We start from the raw sequence: 22,655 nt of genomic DNA, 5'->3' as shown, positions 1-22,655 counted from the left end.
TGATGTGGACAGGACCCTTGTAGACGTGAAGGCTACCACATGACTGCTGGACTGTTGCCCTTCCTGGATTATAAAAACTGCCAGAGTAGGATGGGCCAAGTGAGTATGAGGACTGGTGAATGCCTCTTTGCAGCAAAGTAGGATCCCAGCATGCTTAAAGGAAGCAGTAATAAGACCATTGTTGGAAAAAAAAACTTCTTGGACCCCATGGTATTGGATAATTACCGGACAGTCTCTAATGTTCCATTCTTCGTCAAGGTATTAGAGTGGGTTGTAACTGCTTAACTCCAGGGTTTTTCTGAATGACATAGATTGTCTAGATCGATTTCAATCTGGCTTCAGGTTTGCTTATGGGATGGAGACTGCTTTGGTTGCCTTTGGTTGTCCCTGTTGGTTCCACAACACTTCTCAGCAGCTTTTGATACCATCAACCATGGTATCCTCCTGGCCGGTCTCCTTGGATGAGGCTTGGAAACACTACTTTATAGTGGCTTCAATCCTTCATGGAAGGCAGAACTCAGAGAGTGCTGCTGCTGAGGTCCTCCTGTTTGACATCGTGGCCTTTGGCCTGTGGGGTCCCTTCAGGGTTCTGTTTTGTTTCCTATTTAACATCTACATGAAACCACGTAGAGAGAGAGAGTCTGTCCAGAGTTTGGGGACTCGGTGTCAACAGTATGTGAATGATACACAACTCTATCTCTTCTTTCCATCTAAATCTGAGGAAGCTGCTTCAGTTCCAGATCAGTATCTGGTGTCAGTAATAAACTGACAAGTAAACTGAAACTTAATCCAGTCAAGACAGAGATCTTCCTGGTCAGCCAAAAGGTAGATCAAGAAATAAGGGTTCAGCCTGCGCTGGACAAGGTTACATTCCCTCTGAAAACATAGGTGCGTATCTTGGGGGTGCTCTTGGATTCATCTCTGAGCCCAGATGCCCAGGCTTTGGTGATGGCCAGGAGCGCCTTTGTGCAGTTAAAATGAGAGCACCAGCTGTGTCTGTTCCTGGAGAGGTCTGATCTGGCCACGGTGACACATGCCTCAGTTACATCTCAGCTGAATTACTGTCATATGCTCCACATGGGGTCCCTTTGGAAAGAGTTCTAAAACTTCAGCGGGTCCAAAATGCTGCAGCCAGTTTGTTGACTGGGGAGGGCTACAGGGAGCATATAACTCCCCTGTTCCAGCAGCTTCTGATCTGTTTCCAGGCACAATTCAAAGTGCTGGTTTTAAACTACAAAGCCTTAAAGGGGTTGCATCCAAGCTTACTAAAACACAGAATCTCCCTTTATGAGCCTGCCTGGGTATTTCAAGGTCATCAGGAGAGGTCTTTCCCTGTCCCACCACCCTTGCAGGGGTATTTGGTGGGGACATAGGAGACATCTTCCTCGTTGCTGTTTCCAGGCTTTGGAACTCTCTCGCGCAGGAAGCCAGGCTGGCCCGTATCTTTGCTGTCTTTCCGCAAGCAAACAAATATCTTTCTGTTCAAGCAGGTTTTCCTTTAAACGACTGGTTGATCAAGGGGATTTTTAAAGGGATTATTGTATTCTGATGGGGTTTTGTGTGTGTGTGTGCTCTTAACGTTGCTCTTATTTATAGATTTTAATATATTTGCTTAATTTTTTTAAAAAAATTACTGGAATAATTTGGCTTTTAACTTTGTTTCTTTAAATACTCTAAGCTGCCTTGGATCCTTTTAGGAGAAAGGTGGCATATAAATATTTTAAATCAATCAATTGATCAATCAATCAATCAAAGAAAGATACAGTTTATCCCATATTTTCTTCCTTGGGATTGAGTCAAAAGCTGACTTGAAGAGTACAAAGGCTACAAACTATTTAACTTTTTTTTCCAGTTGGGTGTTCTTTGATATGATACTTGGTATTTTTTAGGGAATCACCCTTTTGTTCTTTGTTGCTTTGTCCACTGATATACTAGAGAAAGAAAAATGCAGCATCCTGTTGACCAGTGCTATCCACGTTGTGCTTCTCATGTTTACTTGGCTAAATGCAAATGACTGTGATTACTTTGAGATGTTTACTAAAAGCAGAAGGACTAGCAGGCTACTCCCACTGTAAACTGTGCCATGTGTCCACTAAACCCTATGATTAGAACCATTCTTCCATAGAGAGAAATGAACTATCCGACCCCACACAGTGCAGCTTACATGTCCCTTTTTTCTTCTGACATTTGTCACTTACCCTGGCTGCTCATTAGAAGTTCAGCCACTGCTTTAAGACTGCACTTAGAAAAGATGGGACAACAGCAGGGTTGGTGGCTGTGCCTTCTCTCCATTTAAAACAGTGAATATTTCTTGTGATTACAGCAGCCAAGTTCTGTTAGCTTCGTAAAAGGCATGGCTGAAGTGATGCCCCCACTAGATGAGACTTATTTCTAAAGCTTTTTTAAGACATAAGACATAAGACATAAGAAATTTATTTGTCATTGCGCTCACAAGTGGGTGCAACGAAATGAGGTGCTCTTCCCCAAGGTAAAACTGGACAACACTACAAAAAAAAGTTAAAATATACACAACTTTCATCATCCAAATATAGATACCCCGTTTTCTCTCAGCAATTAAAATCCACCAAAAACCTATGGCCCCACATTTAAACTCAATACTGCACTTGGGTAAAAACTGTTCTTGAATCTGCTTGTCCTTGCTTTCAATACCCTGAATCTCCTTCCTGATGGTAATAGTTTAAAGAGCTGATATCCCGGATGAGAGGAGTCTTTCAGTATGTTAGATATCTTCCTCTTACATCTGTTCTTATACAATTCTTTTCTTTTCTTGGTTACTCTTTCCCATTCGTTTCATAATCATCTGTGAAGAGAATGAGTGTGTAGAAACCGTGCAAAGGTGCACATCATACTCCTGCAGCAATTCCAAGTAATAAAAATAATTATTGCTGAGATTTACAAGTGAGAAAGGGTTTAGCATGAGGTAACCAATATTTCTGTTGGTAACTCTCATGGCAGACCAGAGTCTGTTAATTTTGCTTTTTTGTTTTATCATGGCTGTGAAATATGTTGTTTGTTGTTTAGTCGTTTAGTCATGTCCAACTCTTCATGACCCCATGGACCAGAGCACGCCAGGCCCTCCTGTCTTCCACTGTCTCCCAGAGTTTGGTCAAATTCATGTTGGTAGCTTTGTTGACACTGTCCATCCATCTCATCCTCTATCGTCCCCTTCTCTTCTTGCCTTCACACTTTCCCAACATCAGGATCTTTTCCAGGGAATCTTCTTTTCTCATGAGATGGCCAAAGTATTGGAGCCTCAGCTTCAGGATCTGTCCTTCCAGTGAGCACTCAGGGTTGATTTCCTATAGAATTGATAGGTTTGTTCTCCTTGCAGTCCAGGAGACTCTCAAGAGCCTCCTCCAGCACCACAATTCAAAAGCTTCAGTTCTTCGGCAGTCAGCCTTCTTTATGGGCCAGCTCTCACTTCCATACATTGCTACAGGAAAAACCATAGCTTTGACTATGTGGACTTTTGTTGGCAAGGTAATGTATCTGCTTTTTAAGATGCTGCCTAGGTTTGTCATCGATTTCCTCCCAAGAAGCAGGTGTCTTAATTTCGCGACTGCTGTCACCATCTGCAGTGATCACGGAGCCCAAAAACCACCATGCAGATTTCTAAGAGACTATCCCCACTGCTTTTCTGTCAGAAAGGTGAACGTGCAAACTTTTCTGTCTGAGGGGCTCCACAAAATGTGTGAATTCTTGGAAATTTTTCTTAAAAATATCCAGGTTGTACATCAGAATACACAGCACAACAAAGCCTTTGGCTCTGTAGATCATGAGAAACTATGGGTTGTTCGGGGAAAAATGATGTACCTCAGCATTTGATTGTCCTGATGTGTAACTTGTACTGTAGACAAGAAGCTATTTTTCGTACAGAATATGGAGATACAGAATAGTTTCCTATAGGCAAAGATGTCAGACAAAGGTGCGTTTTATCCTCTTACCTAGTCAGTCAGTATGCAGAAAATATCATACAGAAAGTCAGATTAGATTCAGAGGAAGGAGGTGAAACATGGTGGAGAAAGATCAGTAATGTAAGACCGTGTGGATGACACCATCTTACTGGCAGAAAGCAGCAATGACTTGAAAGAACTTTTAGAGAAAGAGAAAGAAGAAAGTGCCAAAGCAGGACTGCAGCTGAACATTAAGAAAACAAAAATCATAACTATAGAAGAACTACACAACTTTAACGTTGACAGTGAAGAGTTTGTGAAATGGTTAAAGATTTTGTATACGTTAATTTAATCATCAACCCAAATGGAAATGGCAGCCAAGAAATCAGAAGAAGACTGAGACTTGGAAGGGCAGCTATGAAGGAATATGTAAAGGTCATCAGATGTAGGAATGTGTCACTGGAAACCAAGGATAAGATTATTCACACTCTTGTATTTCCAGTCACCATGTATAAGTGTGAAGACTAGACAGTTAGGGAAGCTGACAGGAAAAAAGAATTGTTTGGGAAAGAGAGAGCTGGAAGAGAGCTTTGTGGATATCCAGGACTGTCAGAAAGATGAAGAAGTGCATGTGGATCTAGTCTCTGGGTGTCTGTGTGAATTTCATTGTTTGGATATTCCTTGTATATACTTACAATGACAATAAATTAATTTAAAGTGGGCCCTAGATCAAATCAAGCCTAGACTATTTCTGGAGGCAAAAATGTTGAAACTGAGGCTATCCTAGTTTCTCTTCAAAAAACAACAATGATGGGAAAGATTGAAGGTGGCAGGAAAACAGGAAGATCAAATATGAGACAGACTGACCCCCTAAAGGTTTTAGGTTTTAATCCCCAGATTACACTTACCTGTGCAAAACTTCTTGCAGATGGATGCAAGATGCATAAAGATATAATGGATAATGATTTTAAGTTATAACTTCCTTTTAATTCCTCCCCCCCCCTCTGTTTTAGCATTTTGGCTGTCTCATAAATGTAACCTGCATTGTATCTATTGTCTTTTGCTGGTCATGGACCATAATAATAAACAAATGAACAAACAACTCCCTAAAGCACGGGTCTCAAACTCAATTTACCTGGGGGCTGCTGAAGGCAGAGTCTGGATGAGGCTGGGCCGCATCAAATTTTCCGCCAAGCAGAGCAAGAGCCCGAAGAAGCCGCCCAGGAGTTTCCTTAGCCCGGCTGGGGCTCCGAGGAGGAGGAGGAGGGGTGCGCGGGCCCTTGTCGCCGGCCACGACCCCCTCCGGCTCCTTCTTCACTACCAGCAGCAGCAGCAGGATGAAGAAGTGGAGAAGGGAAGGAGCACTGGCAACTGCCTAGCTGAGGGGGGGAGGGCATGACATAAAAATTTTAAAAAACCCTCACAGAATTCGCCTTGCCAAAGGAGAAAAGCCCCTAATTAAACAGAACGGGGCGGGGCCGCCACAGGTGTGCGCACGCATACACACAAACACATACACACACATGGAGATCCAGCAACCTTCCTCTGCGGGACCCCCCTCAAAAAAAGGCACACTCAGCAGCAGCAGCAGCTACCCCCACCATGATAGAGGAGCAAACTTTGAGAGGCGAGCCCAGGCAGCCTCCAGAGCCAAGGCAGCTGAAGCAAGACGAAGACGAGGAGGAGGAAGCACTGCCAGGCACTGAGGCAGCTGCTGGCCGGGCTGGTGCTGGGGGTGCTGAGAGAGAAAGAGAGCCAGAGAGCCGCTTCCCTGGAAGAGGTGGTGGCGGCAGCGGCAGCTGCTGTTGGCGGCTTGGAGGTGCTCTTTGAGGACAGGCTGGGAGCGAGCTCCACTCTTAGGCATCACTCGGTGGCGGCTCGGGCGCTCAGGAAAAGGGCCGGCAGCGCGCTACACTCATCGGCTCTCCCCCATGACAGCGCCTCTTGCACCCTCTATCCAGAACTGCAGCCTGGAGGGTGCAAGAGGTGCTATCTTGGGGGAGAGCCGGCGAGTGAGGCAAGGCTTTTTTTGACTCTTGACAGCAGAGGACGCGTGGGTGCTTCGGGGGGGAGGCATGGCGGGGGCCACAAACTATCATCCGGCAGGCCACAAATGGCCCCCGGGCCGCATGTTTGAGACCCCTGCCCTAAAGGAAGCCACAGGCTTGAGTTTACAAGAGCAGAGCAGAGCAGTTGAGGAGAGGACATTTTGGAGACATGTTGCTATGTACCAGCAAGTCACGTCCGAATCACTTCTGTGAGTCGAAAGTGACTTCCTGGTACACAGCAATATGAACAACATATACCATGCAGTGATAGATTATAGAAGACAGAAAGTAAAATCAGCGGGCATAGTCTTTCTCCATCTGCCTAGCTTCTTTATACCTCTAAAATTCTCATTGAACAAATTCCAGAAGGATAGAATTAAATATAATGTAATTTGTTGCCATGTTAGTCTGTGCAGCAAAAATAATATACAGACTTTGGACACTTAACAAATTTATTGACCTAAAAGCCATTGGGTCAGGTACATGGAAAGTGAAAAGAAATTTGTTTATCTTTAAGATATACAAATAACCTGAACCTAAAGCAGAATGTAACTGCTGTCCCTGCTTACCAATTATTTCTATATAGAAAGACTTAGAAAGACTCAAAAACATTGGAAACCAAGGTGCCCTCTCTTTTTGAGCCAAGGCAAATCTCTGTGCTTTCACCCTATATTTTTTTAATATGAATACCACAGGATGGATCTCAGTTATGCCAAATCAAAACATCCTCCAGTTTAGGGACTCAGCCACTATGTTGGCACAAAATTAAGACAGGATGGAGGGCAGTCCTGAGTGATTGCCAACGTGCCTAGTCTTGGAAGGGTTTGGATCCAGCATAGCCTTAGCAGGTCTAATGTCAGGTCAGGTTGCCCTCCGCTGTCTTGGGTAATTAGAATTCCACTCTAAGCCTGTTACTGCAAGTCTGATCAAATTACAATAAAGAATAGTGTCTGATCACACTGGAAAGGGTTGCTTCAGTGATCTCCCTTAAAACAACCTTTCCATGCATACAGGTATCACCCCAGGCCAGCTTTAAAAACAGTAGCCCTATCATTGGACCAAAGAAGTCCAAACTGAGCATGGAGCAGGACGGAGCTGGTTCACAATCTCCTGTGCATCATCTGATTGTCAGAAAGCAGTTTGCACTGGACTGTGCTACAAGCAGTCCAAAACGTGAACTATATCTACATCTAATCACACTGCAAGCTGACATGCATCCCTTTGGGTATCTACTCTGTTTTCTCTTGTCATTACTTCCCTTGCCTTCTTCTGTTGCTTTCCCTGTGCTTTAGACTGCAAGCTTCTTGGGGCAGAGGCCTCCACACTTATATTTTGTAAAGCACTGTGCACATCAATGGTGCCTTATAATGAAACAACTAACAATAACTAATGGTTGTTGTGGGTTTTTCAGGCTTCTTGGCCATGTTCTGAAAGTGGTTCTTCCTAACGTTTCGCCAGTCTCTGTGGCCGGCATCTTCAGAGGACAGCAAACTGTGCTCTGGGTAGGCTTGAGAGTGGGTGGAGTATTTATGGCTGTGAGAAGGCTAGTTTGTGAGGTAGGCTATTGTCCTAATCAAGAGATGGTTGATTAATGTGTTTTGTTGTGGATGTATTGTTTTGATGAGGAGGGGAGATTATCTGTCCCTGTGGTTGATGGGTGTCATTAGCTGGTCTTTTGTGTGCAGTAATCCCCTGACCTTGTGGCTGGGTGGAGTTCGTTGACCTTTTGCACTCTGTGTTTTTGAGAGCTGGGAGCCAGGTTTTGTTGAGTTTCAGACATTCCTCCTTCCAGTTGAAGTTTTGTTTATGCTTGTGGATTTCAATGGCTTCCCTATGCAGTCTGACGTAATGATTGCTGGTGTTATCCAGTATTTCAGTATTTTGAAATAGAATTTCATGTCCAGTTTGTTTTATGGCATGTTCAGCTACTGCAGATTTTTCTGGTTGTTTTAGTCTGCAGTGTCTCTCATGTTTTTTGATTCTGGTGTGGATGCTTCGTTTTGTGGTTCCAATGTATACCTGGCCACAACTGCAAGGTATCCGGTATACTCCTGCAGTGGTAACAATAACTAATTGGCTCAAATCCAGTAGAAAGTCGCTAATAGAGTAGGTCTATTGAATCAATGGAATTTATCAACAAGTTGATTCACGAAATCCCTGCTGATTGAATCCCCCCTACTGTAGTTGCAACTTACTCCTGGATATCAACCTTCGAATGGCTACTTACCTATCCTAGTCTCCAATTACACACAAAGATCACAACATTAATTTAGATGTGTACAAAACATGCAGAGGCACTGGGAACTTTTAAAAGATTATTTAAAACATTTAGACATTTATTTTTTAAAAAATTAGACAGCCCTCCCAGACTCTAATATCTTGATACAGTGGTGCTTTTAATACTATACATTCAACCATTTGCCATACATTATTTTAATGTATTTTATTTTTGTTACTTTTATGTTTTGTTTTAAGTTGTTATTGATTATTTCTGTTTTATTGCTTTGTATTATTGTATGTGTAAACCACCCGGAGTGGCTTTGGTAGCCAGATGGGCGATATAAAAATCAAATCAAATCAAATCGAATCAAATCAAATCAAATCAAATCAGATCGATCGATCAATCAATCAATCAATCAGTCAGTCAGTCAATCAATCAATCAATACTGGGGCCATATGCAAGCCTTATTTTGTTTTTTGTTTAAAAAATGGCCCTAGAAAGTTTTATATTTCTCTTTGTGTCACATAATTCATGTTAGCCCAGAAGCCTGTGCTCTCAGTTCCAAAAGAAAACAGAACAAATGCACTCTGGGATATCCTGCATTATTTAGCAGCACTGTATTTGTTAATGGATAGTTTCATGTCTCTGACAAAGGCTTATATGCTAAAAATCTTGTTTCAGGGGAAAACCCAATGTGCATTCCACTGTGTTTACTTTTTAATCTGTCTCCTAATTATAGGATGCTACAAAATAATCAGCTCATTCAGATCCCAGCAGAGGCTCTGCGTGACCTTCCAAACCTTCAGTCACTGTAAGTCCTTCCGGATTGTCATTGCCTGTTTGGAATCATTTACTGTCCATGGCTAGGTAGATATGCAGCAGTGGGTTCAAAATTCACACTTCAGAGCATGCTTCCAACCCTCTACCAAGAGGTGGAGGAAGCATTAGTGGCCTCTTCTGAGTTACTGTTTTCCCTCAGAGAATTATAGAACTAGAGTTACATCTTTCCATTAGAGAATGCCCATAGACAAAAGTGATACCTTTAGGAAAAATAAATGTGCATTTTAGAGATCGTAAACATAATTTTCGTAATGACAGATGCTTGCTTGGTTCCATGTCAAGTCATTACAATATGCCATTCACTTTACAATTCCTTTGTATTTCCTATTTAGAACTGTTTTCCTTGTAACTGCCTTTTCCACACATACCTCTGTATTTAAAGCCATCTAACTTGGAGGTGACCCTACAGCTTAACTATTGGACATGTGAGACTTTTGCTGGCCCTGAAAAAGGATAGGTCATGATGAAAACTCTAAAATTAGTTTTTGAGGCACTTTGATCTCTGAAGCGGACAGAGGCTTAGGGCAGGAGCTGGTTCTCAAACCAAATGGTGGTGGGTACTTAACAGATGAAATCCCATTTAGATTCTTATATGATCTTTTCCAAAAGAAGTATGCCTTTCAATATCAAGGAAGTGATTTTGAGCTTTCTTCTCCCATCTTGTGGTCTGGACAGCATCCAAGGATGTAGCACACCTAGTTCTCCCATCAACAGTTACCTATAATATGTTGGCTGAAACTGAATAATTAACACTTGCAGGGTGGTATGTTAATTTCTTTTAATTTCTCCACTAAAATAGCAGTGTGGAATGTATAACCTTCCAGATGTTTTGGTCTGCAACTGCAGAATCCCATATCATTGGCCAGATTGCTTGGGGTTGAGGGAGATGTGTAGATCAGGACACCTAGGCGGCCAAAAGTTCTTTACTGCCATACTCAAATGAATTGTATAAGCCTGGGAAAGTGGTGGAACTGTGAGAAAGGCCTCCCCAAATGATAGTGAGGCTCATGCAATGAGCACTGTATGTTCAAATGATCATCCTCAAGCAATGAGTTACCTTAGGGCCAAACTACACATCAATAATACAAAACCACATTAGTTTACCAGAAATGTAATTCAAACTGTGCCTGTGAAATCAGATTTACAAATGATGGTTCATCCATAACATCTTGGAGAGCCTTCAAGCACATGGATTTCACTTTCTAACCTAACTAATATTTTATGTGAGGAGTATAGCAGAAAACATTTATAAGCCATCACATTCATTAACACTTTGTCGAGTTGATTTGTCTGTACCTGCATGCATGTCTGCACCACCATGCACTTCCAGCTCCCGGAGTGATCAAGACAACTCAACTAGAGATAATTTTGGTGTGAGTCACCCGCAGATTATTTTATCTAACAAAAATGCATCAGCCATCTCCCCTTTCTTTCTTTCTTCCTTCCATCCCCCTCCCTACAGAAAGGATAATCTACAGCTTTTCTGAATTTCCCTCAGCTATGGCAATTCTTCTACTAAATCTAGACATAATAGAGAAACCCGCTCTTTGGAGAGCTCCTTGGTCTCATTAAGTCCAATTAGACTAGTGGTTATTAGGATAAATTAGGTTTGATTTGAGAGAGATGAAAAGTTGTTGAGTAAACCTTTTCCCCCTTAGCAGGCTCCTTTGTGAGTTAAAGGCTGAGCAAAGCTGTTTTCTTCAGATTTCACTGGGGCTGCCAATGCCTCTTTATTCAAAGTGGCCTTACGCCAAACACTCCTCTACATTTTCTCATCTTCCCAGGGATGCTCATCACTACATAGAAAGAAAGAAAGAGCAGGTCTGTATGAAGGCCTTTTTCAGTATCTATGAGTAATTTTCCACAAGGCCTCTGTATTTATTGCCAACCTGGAACATCCATATATCATTGCAGAATGACTTCCAAACATTACAAGTTGACTAGGGATCTGAGTTGCTTAATTTACCCAGAGCCTGTGTTTTTTCCATCTGCCCTGAGTTATAGGGCTCGCATTTTGTTTCACAGAATGCTAACTTACTGCCTGGAAATCTAGCAACACTCCATAAAGTATTCATCACTGATGTGGGAGTTAAAAGGTTTGGCAACATGGGGCAAGAGCAGGTAGATGATACAAAGAAAACTTGAACACCATTACCTTTAATGTGACCAACAGACTGGTGTAATAACGATGTGAATCCTTCATGGATTGCTGCCTTGTCGTGGTGAAGGGGCTTGAGTAATTCAGAGAAGCTATGGGCTATGCTGTGCAGGGACACCAAAGATGGACAGGTCATAGTGGAGAGTTCTGACTAAACGCAGTCCACCTGGAGCAGGAACTGGCAAGCCACTCCAGTATCTTCGCCAAGAAAATTCCATGAACAGAAATAAAAGGCTAAAAGATATGATGCTGGAAAATGAGCCCCTCAGGTTGGAAGGCGTCGAACATGCTACTATGCTACTAAGGAAGAGCGGAGGACAAGGACAAGTAGGTTCAGAGCTAATGAAGTGGTTGGGCCAAACCTGAAAGGACACTCAGCTGTGGACGCGCCTGGAAGTGAAAGGAAAGTCTGATGCTGCAAAGAAAAATACTACATAGGAACCTGGAATGTAAGATCTATGAACCTTGGGAAGCTGGATGTGGTCAAACAGGAAATTGCAAGAATAAACATTGACATCCTAGGTGTCAGTGAACTAAAATGGATGGGAATGGGTGAATTCCATGCAGGCGATTATCATATCTACTATTGTGGGAAGGAATCCCTTAGAAGAAATGGAGTAGCTCTTATAGTTAACTAAAGATGGGGGGGGGGGAGCTGTGCTGGGATACACTGTCAGAAATGATAGAATGATTTCAATACGAATCCAAGACAGACCTTTCTACATCACAATAATGCAAAATTATGCACCAACCACTAATGCCGAAGAGTCTGAAATTGACCAATTCTATGAAGACTTACAACACCTTCTAGAACTGACACCAAAGAAAGATGTTCTTCTCATTCTAGGGGACTGGAATGCTAAAGTAGGGAGTCAAGAGATAAAAGGAACAACAGGTATGTTTGGCCTTGGAGTTCAAAACGAAGCAGGGCAAAGGCTAATAGAGTTTTGTCAAGAGAACAAGCTGGTCATCACAAACACTCTTTTCCAACAACAGAAGAGGACATCACCAGATGGGCAATACCAAGATTGATTATATTCTCTGCAGCCAAAGATGGAGAAGCTCTATACAGTCAGCAAAAACAAGACCTGGAGCTAATTGTGGCTCTGATCATCAGCTTTTTACAGCAAAATTCAAGCTTAAACTCAAGAAAGTAGGAAAAACCACTGGGCTAGTCAGGTATAATCTAAACCAAATTTCACACAGTGGAAGTGAAGAACAGATTTAAGGATGTGGTGGACAGAATGCCTGAAGTACTATGGATGGAGGTCTGTAACATTGTACAGGAGAAAGCAACAAAAACCATCCCAAAGAAAAAGAAATGCAAGAAAGCAAAGTGGCTGCCCAACAAGGCCTTACAAATAGCATAGAAGAGAAGGGAAACAAAATGCAAGGGAGACAGGGAACACTACAGAAAATTGAATGCAGACTTCCAAAGAATAGCAAGGAGAGACAAGAGGACCTTCTTAAATGAACAGTGCAAAAAAAAAAAATAGAGGAAAATAATAGAAAGGGGAAAACCAGAGATCAGTTCAAGAAAACTGGAGCTGTTAAAGGAACATTTTGTGCAAAGATGGACACGATAAACGACCAAATGGTAAGGACCTAACAGAAGCAGAAGACATCAAGAAGAGGTGGCAAGAATACACAGAGGAACTATACAAGAAAGATCTGGATGTCCCAGACAACCCAGATAGTGTGGCTGCTGACCTTGAGCCAGGCATCTTGGAGAGTGAAGTCAAGTGGGCCTTAGAAAGCATGGTTAACAACAAGGCCAGTGGAGGTGATGGCATTCCACTTGAACTATTTAAAATCTTAAAAGACAAAGCTGTTAAGGTGCTACACTCAATATGCCAGCAAGTTTGGAAAACTCAGCAGTGGCCAAAGGATTGGAAAAGATCAATCTACATCCCAATCTCAAAGAAGGGCAGTGCCAAAGAATGCTCCAATTACCATACAATTGCACTCATTTCACATGCTAGCAAGGTTACGATCAAAATCTTACAAGGTAGGCTTCAGCAGTATGTGGACCGAGAACTGCCAGAAGTTCAAGCTGGATTTCAAAGGGGCAGAGGAACTAGAGACCAAATTGCCAACATGCGCTAGATTATGGAGAAAGCCAGGGAGTTCCAGAAAAACATCTACTTCTGCTTCATTGACTATGCAAAAGCCTTTGACTGTGTCGACCACAACAAACTATGGCAAGTTCTTAAAGAAATGGAAGTGCCTGACCACCTTATCTATCTCCTGAGAAATCTCTATGTGGGACAGGAAGCAGCAATTAGAACTGGATATGGAACAAGTGATTGTTCAAAACTGGGAAGGAGTATGACAAGGCTGTATATTATCTCCCTGCTTATTTAACTTATATGCAGAATACATCATGCAAAAGGCAGGACTGGATGAATCCCAAATCGGAATTAAGATTGCCGGAAGAAATATCAACAACCTCAGATATGCAGATGATGCCACTCTGATGGCAGAAAGTGAGGAGGAATTAAAGAACTTCTTAATGAGGGTGAAAGAGGAGAGTGCAAAAAATGATCTGAAGCTCAACATAAAAAAAAAAACTAAGATCATGGCCACTGGTCCCATTGCCTTCTGGCAAATAGAAGGGGAAGATACGGAGGTGGTGACAGATTTTACTTTCTTGGGCTCCCTGATCACTGCAGATGGTGACAGCAGCCATGAAATTAAAAGACACCGGCTTCTTGAGAATAAAGCGATGACAAACCCAGACAGCATCTTAAAAGCAGAGACATCACCTTGCCAACAAAGATCAGCATAGTCAAAGCTATGGTTTTTCCACTAGTGATGTATGGAAGTGAGAGCTGGACCATAAAGGAGGCTGACCGTCGAAAAATTGATGCCTTTGAAATGTGGTGCTGGAGGAGATTCCTGAGAGTCCCCTGGACTGCAAGGAGAACAAACCTATCCATTTTGAAAGAAATCAACCCTGAGTGCTCACTGGAAGGACAGATCCTGAAGCTGAGGCTGCAATACTTTGGCCATCTCATGAAAAGAGAAGACTCCCTGGAAAAGATCCTAATGTTGAGAAAGTGTGAAAGCAAGAAGAGAAGGGGATGACAGAGGATGAGATGGTTGGACAGTGTCATCAAAGCTACCAACATGAATTTGACCCATCTCTGGGAGGCAGTGGAAGACAGGAGGGCCTGGCATGCTCTGGTCCATGGGGTAATGAAGAGTCAGACTTAACAACTAAACAACAACAACAATAAAGATATACTTAAATCTTTCTGTAGCCTCATATTGGGAGCAATAGAAAGGTACAGAAATGCTTTGTAATCTCTTTTAGATGGGCTAAAAAGTCTTTTGTCATCTTTTGCTCCAAATTTCTCATATGGACTAGAAGTCATAGACTGTGTTACTTTTATCAATCAAAATGAGTTCCTGCTGTGATGGAACAGGTTTTTAAGTCCTCTTTCAAAAAAAGGTGGTGGTGAAGATTTCCTTATAAAATATGCTAAAATCATAGCCATCTTGCTCTATTAGAAAGGGGGGAATATATTAGAGAAATGCCTTTACTGAATCCAATTGAATATTACATTTAGATTTGCAAAACTTTTAATTTTGCTGATTTTCTTGTTTTCATTTTCTTAAATTTGATCCATCCTCTATTTTGAGATTGTTTCTACTCTTAAGAGTAGAAAAGTCTACTTCTTCCTGATCTTTTCAGAGTTCACAGACAATTCTGAATGCCTTTTTTGTGGATTTTTATGCATTTCTCATGTGACATGCATTTGTGCGTACAATTTATCCAATGTACAAATTTTTGAAAGTAATTTTCCAACTATAATGCTTTTTAACTTTTCACCATTTACACATTTTACACACACGTTTACACATATTTATGTATATCTTCCCATAATGTATACATGATTGATTAGAGAGTACAAAATCTGCAAAATCTGGAGAAGTGAGAACGTTGAAGGATTATAGATAACATTTATTTACATTTCTATCTCACCCAACTAGTAGGCACGCTACTAGTAGGTGGCTAACCGAAGGGCAACACAATCATAAACAATAATGATAAAAACAATAAAACAACAGTGAAGAAAAGGGTTCCAAACATAACCACAGGCACGACAGGGGGGGGGGGGGAAAGGAAATTAATAGCAGACTGGTGGCAGGAGGGATACATACAATTACTTAATCAGGGGCAAACTGTTGCAAGGCTCAAGGAAACAACCAGGTCTTCAGTTGTCTCCTAAAACCCAGGAGGAATGGTGCCAATCACACCTCTGGTGGGAGGGAGTTCCAAAGTGAAGGTGTCCACTTGAGAGGTCGATGGGACAGGTTGAGGGACAGGTGCTCAGCCAGGTAACAAAGTCCTAAACCATTAAGAATTGTAAAAGTTAACATAAACACCCTGAACCTGCCCTGGAAGCAAACAGGATGCCAGTACAGATGGGTCAGGATAGGGTCATAAGGAGATGTTCCAGAGGCCAGCCTGGCAGCAGTGTTTTGCACCTGCTGCAGCTTTTTAATTGCCTTGAAGTGCAGCCCCCTACAGAGAGCAGTGCAATAGTCTAGTTTCAAGATTATAATCACATGGACCAGTGCTGTAAAGCAGTGGTCCCCAACCTTGGGGCTCCAGATGTTCTTGGACTTCAACTCCCAGAAATCCTGGCCAGCAGAGGTGGTGCTGAAGGCTTATGGGAGTTGTAGTCCAAGAACATCTGGAGGCCCAAGGTTGAGGACCGCTGTTGTAAAGGACTTCCTGTTGAGATGAAGGCAAGGTGTGTGACATGCCTTAGCTGGTAAAATTAGGTGAGTTTAAACAGGAAATTTTACTTTAGAAAAAAAAAACTTTCCTGTGCAATTCTGAATCTCTTATTAACACCTCTGATCATGGGTGCCATGAATTAGCAGGAAGATCTAGTATTGCAGCTTGTGCTCTGATGAGATAAAGACAGAAAGCCTGAGGAAAAAACATCATGAAGTCATTAAATAGTGGTGACGGGGAAGTGATGAATAAATATGTGCAATTCTTATACTTCCTGCTGGTGAGGAAAACCTCTGGTGTGTTTTCCTGAGATACCTCTTCAAAATGGAATGATTCAAGAAGACTGACTGGTAAAATGTTGAAACTGCCTGTTGGTACCAGTTGTTATTTAATGCCATGATCCAATTGTGATTCTCTGGCAAAGTTTGTGACTACCGGTAGGTTTTATAGGTGTGGTAACAACACACTGTCAGTACTCTGAAAGAGTCGTGTGTCAGGCTAATTAACAACTTTGTGGTTACAAGCTCTTACCTAAAACAGATGGGTACACTGATTGTTTCCCTGCCAGCCAACTCCAAGCCAAAGATTTTCAAAGCAAGCAGGTGCTATAAGTTATAATTACTACTTTTTCCATCAAGAGTGAGAAAAATAAGAGCCTGACTGGATTGAAAAACATGGGAACAAACCGGTAGAATTTAAAATGGAACATGATAGAAGAAAGAAGCATGGATTTTCAGGCTGTGTCAAGTTTGCATGAGTTCATAAATCTGCTTGATTTCTGTGTTCTTTTCCACCTTTTTTGAAAAATGATACTTATACAGAAATTGATGTTTAATTAAATATTTCAAATGTATGTACTCGTTAAATATATTTTTTCTTTCAAAGTATGCGTTTTGTAGAATATCCTACTCATTCTAATATGCATTTTAGTGTACTTTTGAGACAAGAATGGCAGCTTGAAGAAGTATGAAATCCAATGGAAAATTGCATTCTCATAATCCACAGGGAGGTGCAAATGATGGTAGTCTGCTTTAAAATGCAAGGTGAACAACATTTTTGAACTTCTGAATTTTGCTCCACATGTATGTTCTGGAAAGTGATTTCTTGAGCCCATACTCAAAACAATAATTAGTGATGAGGACATTTCTTGATTACTTCTCATAGTTGCTTAACTATGCAAATGCTTTGCATACTTGACAAAATGCAGCTTTAGAGGTTTTGTTGGTTGGTTGCTGCTCTTGTAAGCCACACGCACACCCAACAACATCATAACAGAAGAATGACGAAAGCCAGTAGAATATAAAAACAAGAGAAAATTGTACAAGAAGTTACCAAAGCATGAATAAAAATCACAAGATTTTCTTTGTCTTTGATGGGGTTTTGGTGTACCCATTAGCCTAAACTAATAAACTAATAATTAAAAGGAAGATCGCCTTTTTAATGCAGGGAAAAGATACACATACCTAGAAAGGAATAACTGCTTTATTTATTTGTTTGTTTGTTTGTTTATCTTATACCCCACCCATCTAGTACCCTCCTTGAGCAGTGGGAATACTGAGAAAGTAGGTACAGTATCATCTTTTGCTAGTCTTATGCTTTCCCTCTGAGCAGATTGGACCGAAAGGTTTTTTTAAAAGCAAGTCAATGGGCAGCAGGGATAAAAAATAAGCAGGATGTTGGCTTGCTCCGGAGTGGAGAGAAGCCCAATGAAAGCATTTGCCTGAAGATACATCCAAAACCTGAAGCTGGCACTGCCCAGGTTAAAGTGCAATGCCCCAGATTTGATACTTGAACAGTGGTCAGTCAGATAGAAACACGTGGCTATTCATTTCTCTGTTTGTCCTTAAAGCATGCAAGGGGATACTGATGCAAACGAAACCCTTGTCTCAGTCGGCTGCTTTCCTTTGTTTCCCTATATTGTGAAATGATTCCAACACTGACTTCAAAGAAGAGGGAAAGACAGGTTAATTGCGCAGATAAAAGTTACCTTTCAACATGCAGCCCTCTATTGCTCAAATATTTATGTATAGAATATTGTGGAAAAGAATCACTCAAAAAATTCTACAAAAACTTCCATGATTTTCAACCTAACATTAACCTAACCAGTCTGCACAATAGGTATGCTTTCTGGATACCACCCTGTAGCTACCCAGTGAGCATCTGAGCAAATTAGTGCTACATTATATTGAAAGCCCACTGATTATTTCAGGAACTTGTGTGTTTCCAGTGTCCACTAAGAAGATAAATGGTCTATCATCAAGTCCTCTTTTGAAAAGACACCTGTTCAGATCCACAAATCACAAACTCAAGTCTCATGGATGCACAGCAAGCATTTCTTAAACTACAACACCCACTTAAGGAAAGGGGGGGGAGAGAATTAACTGAGCAAGCCAGAAACAAACTAGTGCAACAAAGAGAAAATGAGAGAACACAATGGTAGTCACCTACAACCCTCCCCCATTGAAACCACTCACACGTAGCATTATCAACATTATGAACAATAACACCTCTCTCTCCCAGGCTCTGGGTAGTTAGCCCATACTCAAAGACAACTCCTCAGTCTTAAACTGATGTTGATACATTGCACACCACACAGCACCGATACAGCAACAGCAACAAAAACCTGCTACAAACTCAGATGCCAATTGTGTCCCCATATTTACTGAGAAGACAAGATTTGGTGCGGAAAAAAAAATAATGCTAGGAAAAGGAAAAGTTGAAGGCAGCAGTGGAGAGGAGGGCCAAATAAGAAATGATTTGACTCTGTAAAAGAAGCCACAACTTTGAGTTTACAAAAGCTGAGTAAGCTGGTTAAGGAGAGGTCATTTTGAAGGCTACTCATTCATGGAGTCGCCATACATCAGAGATGACTTTTGGCGCAAAACAACAAGCTGATGTGTTCTGCAGCATCCTTTACAAGCCCTGCTCCTTTCCATTCTACATAAGGTACACAAGACAATCTCTATGCAAGACGATAAATGCATATAAATCTAACATCGGGGATGACAAAATACACAAGGCAGTTTCAGAATAGTTTAACTACTCTGGGCCATCTTTATATGTTTCCAAGTATCAGTTCCAGACAAAAAAAGTGGAATTATAAAGGAACATGTGAGCGGAATATAGCCCAGGGAGTGGTCTGTATTTGCAGATTCCAATGAACACCGGAAGGATTCAATAAGGACTACTTAAATATTTATTTTATTTGTTCCATTTTTACCCCACCCATCTAGATTCAGGAATCTACTCTGGGCAGCTTACAGAATATAAAGAGAAAAACAGCATTCAAATACAGTAACTTTGTTCATAAAAGCAATAAAGATAAATAAAGAAAACAGACCCCAAGATGGGATAAAGAAGCTATGTAATGGGAAGGGGGAAGGCCTGCTGGAAGAACCAAATCTTCAACTTGTTTTTAAAAAATTCCCGGCGAGGGTGCCAGTCAGATCTCTGGGGGGTAAGGTGTTCCAAAGATGAGGGGCCACTACTGAGAAGGCCCGATTTCTTGTTCTCACTGGTTTCTGGGCCTCTCTCAGGGTTAAGCCTCTCAGCCACCCGGTCTGGCTTGATCGAGTAATACGAGTAGAGCTAGGTGGGGACAGGTACTCTGCGAGGTATCTATGCAACTAAAGATGCTTAGAGCACTGTAATGACTGTATACATCAATACTCTGGATTCATTCGCTGTCTTGGGTATAGCTGCAACCAAGAAGTTATTTTCCTTGTGAAAGCACTGCTGTCAGCACACTTCCTGAAAATGATCTGATTGCTATGATGTGTGTGTAGCACTTTATCAGTGTTAACAGTGCCACTGTCACATTGAAAGTCCATTTGTAATTGCCATCTCTTTTTCCCTGGCACATTTGGCCACACTCCTCTACAATGTGCTATGTGCAAACAAAGCTCTGGCCTCACTGTAATGCTCCATGTGCCTGAGGAAGTGAATTACTGCCCAAGAAAGCCCACTCTTACTTTTGAATCTTTTGTTCTTATGTTCATTATACATGTTCATGATACATGCTGAAACAATGTAACAGGCTACATCTTTGGAAATGTACAGAACCATTGATACATGTCAACTTATAAAATTAGCGCACCCACATCCTTGATTTTTTTTTCCTGGAGAAGCACTTTTGAAATGGATGGAAAGAGAGTAAAAGCCTCTTATGATGTTTTAAAACCTATGAATGGGATAATTATCATCGTCGTCATCATCATCATTATTGCTAAAGATTAAAACGCATGGACTGACTTCTTGGAAGTGGCTGGGAAAAGGGCTTTGATGTTAACAAAGGAGAAGCCTCCTTACCAGACAGGGCTCTTGTAAGCATATATATATATATTCTGATGACTGATGGAAGGAAGGAAGGGAATCACTTCAGAATTAGCATAGCCTGAAAGCATGTTCATGCTTTCATGGGCCACCTTTGATCTGTTTGATTTGTGACAGCTCATTGTAAGGGCATATATTGCTTCATATAAATCATTTTTATAGAATGTGTTCTTTATTTTTGCACTGGGAGAAACCACTTCTACTGAGAGTTTAAAGGATGAAAAGGAAAATAAATAGATTGGGGTAATTTAACGTCAAATTATAATTTATTGGCACAGAGCTGGTTTGTGGCAAAGCTATGGCTAAGTACAGTATTGTTAATGTAACCTATGAATTATGAATTTCTCAGGGCAGACAGAGCCTTCTGGCTAGTTGAAAAGGCGCCATAAAGTCACTGTGAATTTCAAAATTCACAGTCAAAGGAGTCATAGGTGTCATAGTGATTTGGATAGAAGCTACTCGATGCCAGGAATGTGAAGATCACCTCTTAAATTCCTCATTCTCATTGATTTAGGCTTGAACATGAAAAGATTCTTCAGAGAGGTATCTCCAACTCCCATGAGATCCCTCACCTTCAGCAGAAGAGCAAGACAGCTCTCCCCTTTCCACAAAATTTCTGTTTGGCAATCTGCAGAATACTGTTGCCTTTTCCTTATTTAGATCAAGGAACACACATACAACAAGTACCGAAAGAGTGGCTGATTGTTAACAAAAGAGGCAAATAAACCACGGATCATCTACCTTTTAAATGTCCATGCAACAGATGTTTTGCAGTACCTTTTTTTCCTTTCCATGGAAGGAACTCCCATCAATAGTTGAAAAAACTGTGTTATCCTCCTCCATGTCAGGAGAATAAAAATACAACTCCTTGTCCTCCTCTGAAAGGACAAGACAGGATTTACATAGCCACTTACTACCCTTGCAAACTCTGCTGTGTAGTTGGAGGTGCATGGGGTTATGCCTTGGGGATGCATTTATGTTGAGAAAACATTTTTATTTGCATGTTTTTCCAAGTGGTTATACATTTGGTGGTTGGGTGTAGCACTATCTGTGTTTGGCTTCTTTTGAAGGGGAGATCGCTAAAGATTTTGACAGTTCCTTTATAGACATGTAACTAGAGTATTAATGCAGGCCAGTACAGGAGATGCATTACTCCTATTTCATTTTTTAAATAAAATTTACTTTATTTATATCCAACTGGAGCTTGAGGCAGTTTGCAACAAGATTTTTAAAAGCAAGTACAGTGAAAACATGTTAAGTTGTAATATTAAAACACAACTGATTGAAATGCCACTCAACCGGGGGGGGGGGAGAGCACAGTACTCCTTCTTAAAAGCTCTTTACTCAGCAGCTGACCTGTTGCTAAAACCTTGCCTTAATAAAATATTTCTTTTAGCTGTCAGGAAGACAACAGGGAGAGGGACAGCTTAAGCCTTCCTTGGAAAGGGGTTGCAAGGTCTGTGAACAGCCATCAAGATGGTGCCCTGTCATGTCACAACCAAAGGAATCTCTGAGAGTGTCAGTGCCAAGCAAAGGGCTTCTCTCAAAGATAAGTGGGCCAGGGCAGGCTGATATGTGAGAACACATTCCAAGTCAGTTTCTCAGAGAGGTATCCCATATGACCAGGGGCCATATGACCATTTGCTCTCTCTTCTCTGCTTCTTTGTCAGCTGTTGGGGTTTAACCTCCCTTTTGTTTTTGATAGCAAGGCCATAATGAAGTCAAAGGTAACATAGCAAACAACAATGAAGTTACTTTACTAGTTCCTTTTAAAGGCATTTTGAAGTATTCTAATGGGAGTGTTCAAGTTTTAGGCTATTCTTTTATTACTTCTAGGTTGTTGTTTTAATTAGTGAAAGCAGTAGTAAAAGGCAGGGACAGGGAATAATTAACAACACAGCAAGGAAGTCCTCAACCATTGTAGTAAGTAATGGCAATAAATTATCAACTACTACAACAAGTAAAACAAAGCAGCAGCAAGAGACAGACAGAATCACTATGGCAGCATAATACTAACTAACTGCTATATTTTAATGTGACTTTCTGTGGATCAAGTCCACTTCTTCAGACATAAGAGTGAGACTATAAGACTATGATATCTGTACATGGCCCCTTGACCAGTTGGAGATACAGATAAAGGAATAGGCTATCAGTCTACATGATATTTGTTTGTTTGTATGTTTGTTTATTCATTCATTCATTCGCTTGTTCCATCTTTCTCCTTGAAAAGGACATGCCTACAAGGTGTGTCTACAGCATAATTAACACAAATGGCAAACTATTGGAACCAATGTAAGATTTCGCACTTGGTAATGATTCAAGAAACTTTAAGTGATATTCAGTCCTTTTAGGTGGATTTCTACCATCTCTATATATAACTTAATCTCAGCTG

General features: G+C 41.2%; 1 protein-coding gene across 1 annotated transcript in view; it reads left to right on the top strand.

The window, feature by feature from the left end:
• LGR6 (leucine rich repeat containing G protein-coupled receptor 6) overlaps positions 1-22,655 on the top strand; it is a 157,619-nt gene that overhangs the window by 73,583 nt on the left and 61,381 nt on the right. Inside the window, exon 4 of the mRNA XM_020782370.3 lies at positions 8,923-8,994. Within this exon, the coding sequence (XP_020638029.2) occupies positions 8,923-8,994 (72 nt within the window). The remainder of the gene's footprint in view (positions 1-8,922; positions 8,995-22,655) is intronic.

The sequence above is a fragment of the Pogona vitticeps genome, chromosome 4 (assembly GCF_051106095.1).
Source record: "Pogona vitticeps strain Pit_001003342236 chromosome 4, PviZW2.1, whole genome shotgun sequence".
Taxonomy (NCBI): domain Eukaryota; kingdom Metazoa; phylum Chordata; class Lepidosauria; order Squamata; family Agamidae; genus Pogona; species Pogona vitticeps.
Note: the sequence above shows the minus strand (reverse complement) of the source record. Positions and strands in the feature narration are given on the sequence as shown.